A 9,790-nucleotide genomic window follows, 5' to 3' on the forward strand; every position below is an offset into this window, starting at 1 on the left:
ATACAGTATTAAAGTTATCTCTCCTGAGAAATAAACCATTCATTAGTTTTTTTCCATATTCTAATAGGAGAGTCACAATGTAGTTTCACAGGATCATAGCATGTGTATGCCATGTGCAGCAGAGAACTATGCATGAGTTGGAAATTAGCCACTGACATTCTACTAAACCCCGTAGGTATGGACCATCTGACCATGGAGGTTCAATTGACTATGGAGATGTAGGTGTCCATCATGCCCTGCATCATTTTATATTAAGACTGACTTTGAGCATCACGGTGTTTAGATTGTATCCTGGTGTCTTGAGATGGCATCCTCTAGGATGTAGTGTATACTCTTATTTAATGACATTAGATGTAATTTTGTTCCCAGTAAACAGAATCTGTAGGGTTAAGAACACGGATATTCTCTGTATGTCTTCAAACTCTATAAAACACTTGTAGAATTTATGCTTTCTTTTCCCACAGCTTCAGGCTCTCTAGTTCCAGAAGTTCTGGGATATGCTTTCACCAGTGATGCAGTAAGATTTCTATTAACCTCAAGCTTCACTGCCACTCAATCACTTTATGTTTTCCTTTCCCAGAGACATCATGACAATGAAAGGTGTCACTATCTTGTAAGTAATTTACCTTGGTCATCAGAAGAGGTAGTACTGCTGCACTACAATGGTTAAGTAGGGCCACAGTAGAATTTTTTAAATCTAAATTGAAATATGGAATTGAGCTATTCTACTTCTTGGCTGAAAAAATGCACTGGATGGTATTACTTGCAGAGATGTCAGTGAAGAAGAAAACATTAGTGAACATGGAGCGATAGCTATACAAAATGAAACAGGAAGAGATTGAAAACAATTTCCATTCCATAAATGTCTCTACAAGGTAAATGACCATACACAGTGAAAGTAGTAACAATACCTTGTTGAATGTGTTATCTCAGTAGATAACAGCAGACATTAATCTAAAACAGCACCAACACCAGAGTGGGGAGAAGGTCAATGGAAGGAAATGGAAGTTTCACTAATGGGATATTTGTATCACTAACTGTGGTCCATGAGTGTCACCCATGTATTGCAGTTGGACTGTGGTACATCACAATGATCAGTATGTATTTGTGGTCCTAAAATTAACATTAAAGCCACAACAAATTTTTCTGTTCTTCCTGTTTGAGTTTTGGTAGTGTGTGAGTATCTAGGAATTTGTCCATTTCTTCATCTTGTCCAGTTTGTCAGCATATAATTTTTCATCATATTCTCTTTTGATTGTTTGATTTTTTTTGTGGTGTTGGTTGTGATCTCCTCATTATTCATGATTTTACCTATTTGGGTCCTCTTTTTTGATAAGTCTGGCATGGTGTTTCTCAATTTTGTTTACTTTTTCAAAAACCAGTTTTTAGTTTCATTGATCTCTTCTTGTTTTTTTGTATGTGTATTATTTGTTTCTGTTCTAATCTTTATTATCTCCCTTTTCTGCTGGCTTTGGGCTTGATTTGCTGCTCCTTTTCTAGCTCCTTTAATTGTAAGGTTACATTGTGTATTTGGGACCTTTTTTGCTTCTTCAAATAGGCCTGAATTGCAATGTATTTGCCTCTTACACCTGGACTTAACGCATCCCAAGTGTTTGGATGACGTATTTTCATTTTCATTTGCTTCCATGTTATTTTTTATTTATACTTTAATTTCCTGGTTAACCCATTCATTCTTTAGTAGAATGTTCCTTAACCTCAATGTATTGTAGTGCTTTCCAAATTTTTTCTTTGATGATTTCAAGTTTCATAGCATTATGATTTGAAATATGCATAGTATGATTTCAGTCTTTTTGTACCTGTTGAGGGCTGATTTGTGACCTAGTATGTGATCTATTCTGGAGAACATTCCATGTGCTATCAAGAAGAGTGTGTATTCTGCTGCTTTTGGATGAAATGTTCTGAATGTATCTGCTAACTCCATCTGCTTCAGTTGTTATTCAAAGCCATTGTTTCCTTGCTGATTTTCTGTTTGGATGATCTGTCCATTACTGTAAGTTGGTTTAAAATCTACTATGACGGTATTATTATCAGTGGGTTTTTTATGTTTGTGATTGATTTATATATATGGATATCTCCAAGTTGGGGGCATATATATTTACAATTGTTACATCTTCTTAATGGATAGACCTCTTAATTATGATATAATGCCTTTCTTTTCCACTTGTTACAGTCTTTGTTTTAAAATCTAGGTTGTCTGATATGAATATGGCTACTCTGGCCTTCTTTTGAAGTCCATTACAATGATACATGATTCTCCATCCCCTGACTTTCAATCTGCAGGTGTCTTTAGGTCTAAAATGAGTCTCCTGTAGGCAGCATATTGATGGATATTGTTTTTTTTTTAATTCATTGTGATATCATATTTTTTTTAATTTTTTAAATGCTTATTTATTTTTGAAAGACCAAGTGAGAGTAGGGGAGGGGCAGATAGAGAGGAAGACACAGAATCCAAAGCAGGTTCCAGCCTCTGAGTTGTCAGCACAGAGCCTAACACAGGGCTCGTACTCAAGAACCACGAGATAATGAAGTGAGGCAAGTTGGATGCTAACCAATTGAGCCACCCAGGTCCCCCTACCCTATGCCTTTTGATTGGAGCATTTAGACCATTTACATTCAGAGTGATTATTGAAAGATTTGAATTTAGTATCATTGTGTTGTGTGGAAATGGTGTTTTTGGTGATGTTCTCTGGTCTTTGTAGTCTTTGCTGCTTTGGTGTGTTTTTTTTTCTTCACTCAGAGAGTCCCCCTAAAATTTCTTGCAGGACTAGTTTAGTGGTCACGAACTCCTTTAGTTTTTATTTGTCTGGAAAGTCTATCTCTCTCCTTCTATTCTGAGTGAGAGCCTTGCTGGATAAAGAATTCTTGGCTGCATATTTTTCCTGTTCAGCACATTGAATATTTTCTGCCACTCCCTTCTGGCTTGCCAAATTCCAATGGAGAGATCTGCTACTTACCTTATGAGTCAACCATTGTTAGTTTAAGGACATTTTGTTCCTAGCTACTTTTAGAATTTTCTTTTTATATTTATATGTTGCAAGTTTCATTATAATATGTCATGGTGTTCATTGTTTTTGTTGGTTTTGAAAGTAATTCTCTGTGCTTCTTGGACTTGAATGCCTATTTCCTTCCCCAGATTAGAGAAATTCTCATCTATAATTTGTTCAAATAAACAAACAAATGTCCTTACAATAGATGCAGAAAAAAAACATTTGACAAAATACAGCATTCTTTCTTGATAAAAACCCTCAAGAAAAAAGGGGTAGAAGGAACATACCTCAACATCATAAAAGCCATTATGAAAGGCCCACAGCAAATATCATCCTTAATGGGGAAAAATGGAAAGCTTTCCCCATGAGGTCAGGAACATGACAGGGATGTCCTCTCTTACCACTATTGTTCTATATAGTACTGGAAGTCCTTTCCTCGGCAATCAGAAAATAAAAATAAATAAAAGCCATTCAAATTTGCAAAGAAGAAGTTAAACTTTGACACTTTGCAGATGACATGATGTGATACTCTACATGGGAAACCAAAAATATTTCACCAAAAAACTGCTAGAAGTGATAATTGAATTCATCAAAGTTGCATGATGTAAAATCAACATGCAGAAATTGGTTGCATCTGTATACACCAATAATGAAGCAGCAGAAAGAGAAATCAAGCAATCGATCCCAAATTGCACCCAAAACAATAAGATACCCAGGACTAAACCTAATCAAAGAGGTGAAATATCTGTATGCTGAAAATTATAGAAAGCTCATGAGAGAAATTGAAAACACAAAGAAATGTTAAAGCATTCCATGCTTATGGATCAGAAGAACGTACATTGTTAAAATGTCGATACTACTCAAAGCAATCTACACATTAAATGCAATTCCTATCAAAATAACACCAGCATTCTTCACAGAGCTAGAACAAACAATCCCAAAATTTTAGGGAACTAGAAAAGATCCCAAATAGCCGAAGTAATGTTGAAAAATCAAAGGAAAACTGGAGGCATCACATTTCCAGACTTTAAGCTGTTTTACAAAGCTGTAATCATCAAGACAGTATAGTACTGCCACAAAAAATAAACACATATATTAATGGACCAGAATAGATAATACAGAAATGGACCCATAAATGTATGGCCAGCTAATCTTCAACAAAGCAAGAAAGAGTATCCAATGCAAAAAAGACAGTCACTTCAGAAAATGGTGCTGGGAAAACTGGACAGTGATTTGCAGAAGAATGAAATTGGACCACTTTCTTACACCATACACACACAAAAAATCAAAATGTATGAAATACCTAAATGTGAAATAAGAAACAATCAAAATCCTACAGGAGAAAACAGGCAGCAACCTCTCTGACCTCAGCCACAGTAACTTCTTACTAGATATGTCTCCTGAGGCAAGGGAAACAAAAGCAAATGAACTATTGGGACCTCATCAAGATGAAAAGCTTCTGTATGTTGACGGAATCAATCAACAAAACTAAAAAGGCAATCAACAGAATGGGAGAAGATATTTACAAATGACATATCAGATAAGGGTTAGTAACCGAAATGTATGAAGAAGTTACCAAACTGAACACCAAAAAAACCAAATACTCCAATGATGAAATGGGCAGAAGTCATGAATAGACACTTTTCCAAATAAGATATGCAGATGGCTAACAGACACATGAAAAGATTGCTCAACATCACTCATCACCAGGGAAATACAAATCAAAACCACAATGAGATAACACCTCGCACCTGTCAGAATAACTAAAATTAACTCAGGAAACAACATGCGGTGAGGATATGGAGAAAGGGGAACCCTTTTGCACTGTTGGTGGGAATGCAAACTGGTGCAACCACTCTGGGAAACAGTATGGAGGTTTCTCAAAAAAATAAAAAATATAAACCCCCCTATGACTCAGCAATTGCACTGCTATGTATTTATCCAAAGGATACAAAAATGCTGATTTGAAGGGGCACATCATACCCAATGTTTATAGAGCACTATCAACAATAGCCAAATTATGGAAAGATCCCACATAACCATCAACTTACAAATAGATAAAGAAGAGGTTATACACACACACACACACACACACACACACACACACACGCACATACACACAATGGAATACTACTCGGTGATCAAAAAAAGAAATCTTGCCATTTTCAACAATGTGGATGGAACTAGAATATATTATGCTAAGTGAATTAAAGCAGAAAAAGATGAATGAGAGACTCTATGAGGGAATCTGTTTATTTGTCTTTTTCAGTTAAACAAAAAGAAGCAGAAAATGTGAAAAAATATAAATAAATATAAAGACAATAAAGCAAATTTATACCAATTATATCCATAATAGTCCTATTACGTGTCTTTCATTTTTCATTATTGTCTCTCTCTCTCTCTCTCTCTCTCTCTCTATATATATATATATATATATATATATATATATATATATGTATATATACACATATATATATAAAACCATGAATATATCATACTATTTTCTGTACAGTGTTTAGTACATTCTTATTTACATATATCAACTTATTTGACAAGCTACTATATTCATCTTTGTGGTCTTCAAATGTATCAATTTATAAGATCTTTGTGCCTCTTTTCCTAGAATTTTGTGTCCCCAGAAAATTGCATGGATGTTTCATCTGGATATCAGCTAACCACAATTCAACAAGACCTTGCTTAACTACCATAGGCAAAAACTCCCATCTCTAGTCAAACTCTATCATAACAGTATTTTTTATTTGTTTCAGATAACTATCTCTTTTGGATATTAGCGGTAATTTTCTTTTTTTTAATATAGTTTACAATTATATGTATAATGAATTACATATATACACATACAGTGTGTACAGTATGCTCTTGGTTTGGGAGGTAGATTTCCATGGTTCATCACTTACATACAACACCCAGTGCTCAATCCAACAAGTTCCTAGAGGTCATTTTCAGTTTAATAGCTCAATCTGTTTTTATCTACTTGAATATAACCCCAAGAGACCTAGACTCTCAACTGCCTTATTCACATACCTAGAATAGTGCCTGAAAATTGCAAGAGCTTAATAAATGCAATATTTGCTAAAATGCAATGGTGTCCTTGTGCATTAATAAATAAGTGATTTAATTAATTCCAACTAGATTTTCTTCTTTGTAGCTTATTTCATTCTTCTATTCAGCAAATCATGTGATGACTCAGTAACCTCTTCATGGAAGCTTTCACTTCCTGGTTGCGAAAAGTATAAATCACAGGGTTCATCAAAGGAAAGATCACTGTGTGAAAGAGGGAAACCACTTTGTCAGCTGGGAAGGCTCTGAAGGGGCGAGTATAGATGAAGATGGCAGGTCCAAACATGAGAAACACAATGATAATGTGTGTGGTACATGTGGAAAGAGCCTTGTGTTTGCCTTCAGAGGTGTGTCCCTTCACACGATAGAGGATGACAGCATAAGAGGCCAGAAGCCCCAGGAAGCACAGCAGGGTAAGCAGGCCACTGTTGGAGACCATCAGGAGCTCCACCACAAAGGTGTCTGTGCAGGCCAGCTTGATGACCTGTGGCACATCACAGAAGAAGTTATCTAGCTGGTTTGGGCCACAGAAGGGCAAGTGGAGAATAAGGGCTACTTGCACAATGGAATGAGTAAAGCCCCCAAGCCACAGAGCCAACAGCAAGGCATAGCACACTCTAGGGCTCATGACAGTGGAATAGCATAACGGATGACAGATGGCCATGTAGCGGTCAAAGGCCATCACAACGAGAAGGAACATCTCCCCTACTCCAAGAAAGTGCAAGAAAAAAAGCTGAGTGATACATCCTCTGTAGGAGATTATTTTCTTCTCAGAGAGGAAGTCCACCAGCATCCTGGGAGCCACAATGAAGGAGTAGGATGCATCCAGGAAAGCCAAGTTGCCCAGAAAGAAGTAGAGGGGGGCTGTGAGGCCAGGGTCTGATCTGATGGTGAGGATGATGAGTAGATTTCCAGGGAGGATGATGAGGTAGAAAACTAAGACTAGCACAAAGACCAGAAGTTGAGCATGTTGGGACTGGGTCAGACCAAGGAGGATAAATTCTGTCACCACTGTGCTGTTCTCCCTCTCCATCTCTCCTCTGCATAATAACAAAGAACAAAGAATCATATGTTATAACTACCTTTTCATCTACTCCATAGCTCTTCTCAGATAAAATCATTTACCACTTCCAGGACTTGCCTAGCTGAAAGCAATGCATGCTCATAACTGTCTTGTGTTTTGGGCTGATCTTTCTACCCTTCATTTCTTGATTTCCCCCAAAAGAAATTGTTTTTATAACCACACTCTCATTCCCATTTAACCACGTGCTGCTTCTATGTAATTGTGCTCCTCTATGACTCTGAGCTACTTTGCTTGAGGTATAGCTGAAATTTCCTGATTACAGCAAAACTTAATCATTATTAAATTTTTCGGGTTTGTTGGTTTTTTGTTTGTTTGGTTGTTAGTGGTGGTGTACTTTCTGTAATGTTTACATTAGTTGCTGGGTTTTGGTCACTTCTTCTCATTCCCACAGACCAAAGTACTTTTGCAAGTTCTTCTTTCCTTTGGTTCCTGTAGACTCCCTAGTTCTATGCCTTCTTTTCTAAATGTGTTTCTTACTTATTCTTCTTTGGTGTCCTTGTGCACCTTTATTCCAAAATGGTTTAGGATCTCAAACAAGATCCCTACATTCTCCTAACTTAGAGTTATTGCCCTAGTTACACTCTTGGTTGGGTCCCCATCCTGAATCTGCTGCACACCTTGTTCTTAAATCCTAATTAATACTAACCTAGTTATATTTGATCACCATATATCCATAACCTCTTTTTTCCTCCAATCTCAGAATGATAGCCAGATGACATCCCTTCCACAAATATTTCCATATAAAACACCAGAATATATAAAACATTTTGAATATCTAAGCTAATAAAATCAAAGCATGCTAGATCTGGGATTAGTAATATAGAACATAGAGAATGATATACTCATTTGACAGATGAGAAAAATAAAGGAATTGCAGTTAAGATTTTTATTTTTGCCATGGGTTTTCTTTCCTCACAAGTGGTAAGAAATATAAGAGGTGTGTATTCCTCAGTTTAAACTGATGAGGATATTATTAATCAGCATCCATCAGTGGGTATTGCTTTATTTAGGCAGATAAATCGTCATTATATTGCTTGCAGGAGTATTTCCCCTTTTCAGGCTGCAATCTTGTCTAAATAACAATTGTATTTAGAATTATATTTGTAGTTATTTTCTATTTATATAAACATAATTTATATGTTACTATAATTGTATAACCATATTTTATTAATAAATACTCATATTGTGATATGTGTACATTATTTACTGTTGACATGAATGATTTAAAAAATGAAAGATTGCTAATTTTAACAAAATACTATAATGTCACATATAATGATATTTCTCTTGATTTTGAATTACATGCAATAGTTTTCAAAAGTACTGTAGATATAATGGAATACAGTTTAGCAAGAAAAACAAATGGCATATTCGGACATGCTACAATATGAGTGAACTCAAAAACATTATGCTATGAGAAAGGAACCAAAAGTTTAGTGATGAAGCTTTTGCACAACTCTGTAAATGCACTTAAAACCATTGAGTTATACATTTAAAATGGTAAATTTTATATGTTGATTATATCTCAATAAATCTTTTTTTAATGTGCCAATAAAACTGATATGGAAAACTGGAGAAGGAAAACTTCCCAATAGAAATTTGACAGAAATTATTGCTAGCATCCCTAGGAAAAGAAGGTAGAAAGGGGGGAAAAGGGGAAAAATTAAAGAAAAATCAACCTTAAAAAGTCCATAAACTCATGGGAAATTTAGGCAGTAAGCTGGTGTTTTAGGGCACACCTATTAGGAAACATGAGAAAATACGTACTATGTGATTGGTAACATTTGTAACTAGCAGCCAAATATTATGCAAAAGGAATTTATAACACATGGGCACATATTTGTGCAAAGAGATACTTATTCACATATGTATAAACTCACACATGTTAAGTATAAGCAAATGGAAATAGGAAAAAACATCTTTGGTGCCTTCAGATTACTGCTTAGGACCTTCCTTCGGTCTTTTACCCACTTAGATGCCTATTGGCCTCCATATTCATTTCTTACTCTGCTTATGGAAACCTACCCTTAGGAAAGTAAGTCAGTAGCTCCTTCTGCTCTTCTTGGGTTTTGTGCATTCCAAGTGCTCATTTACAGTTATCTCATGCTTCTTTGGCTTGACAGTTCTAAGACACAGGGAGCACTCTGAGAGTTGCAGTCTCCTACTCTTCCTCTGCTTTTTTTTTTCCATTATCCACCTCTACTCTCTGTTACTAACAGAATTGCGTCCTTCACATCTTTAATCCACATTCTTCTCCCATTCTCATTTACATAGTTTCTGTTCCTCTGATTCTTAGATTGTGCTCATCACACAGATTGAGGACAGATGTGCATCAGCTGAACATTACTCTGCATAACATGAAATCCTAGGGGGAAAAAGTCCAATGCAAAGACTGTCACAGAGACAAGCTTTTTGCTCCTGTCAGATTGGCAAAGAAATATTGTCAGTATAGGCTAAGATACAGACCTGAATGTTTTCATTATCTCTAAATTTCCTTGCTATTTCAACTGACACAAAAATGCATCTGGCATTAAAGATGCACAGGTAGAGAGAGTGCTCATGCCCCCTGCTTTCTCAGAGTGCAGAAACACTGCGTTGACAGACCACATGAAGTATGCCT

At 36.0% G+C, this 9,790-nt stretch overlaps 1 protein-coding gene across 1 annotated transcript; it reads right to left on the minus strand.

Moving 5' to 3' along the window:
- Nucleotides 1–6,192: 6,192 nt before the first annotated feature.
- Nucleotides 6,193–7,119, minus strand: LOC132668405 (olfactory receptor 4N5-like). Its single transcript, XM_060617379.3, has one exon. The coding sequence runs from the start codon at nucleotides 7,117–7,119 to the stop codon at nucleotides 6,193–6,195; it is 927 nt and encodes a 308-aa protein (XP_060473362.2).
- Nucleotides 7,120–9,790: the final 2,671 nt, after the last annotated feature.

The sequence above is a fragment of the Panthera onca genome, chromosome B3 (genome assembly GCF_046562875.1).
Source record: "Panthera onca isolate mPanOnc1 chromosome B3, mPanOnc1 haplotype 2, whole genome shotgun sequence".
NCBI lineage: Eukaryota > Metazoa > Chordata > Mammalia > Carnivora > Felidae > Panthera > Panthera onca.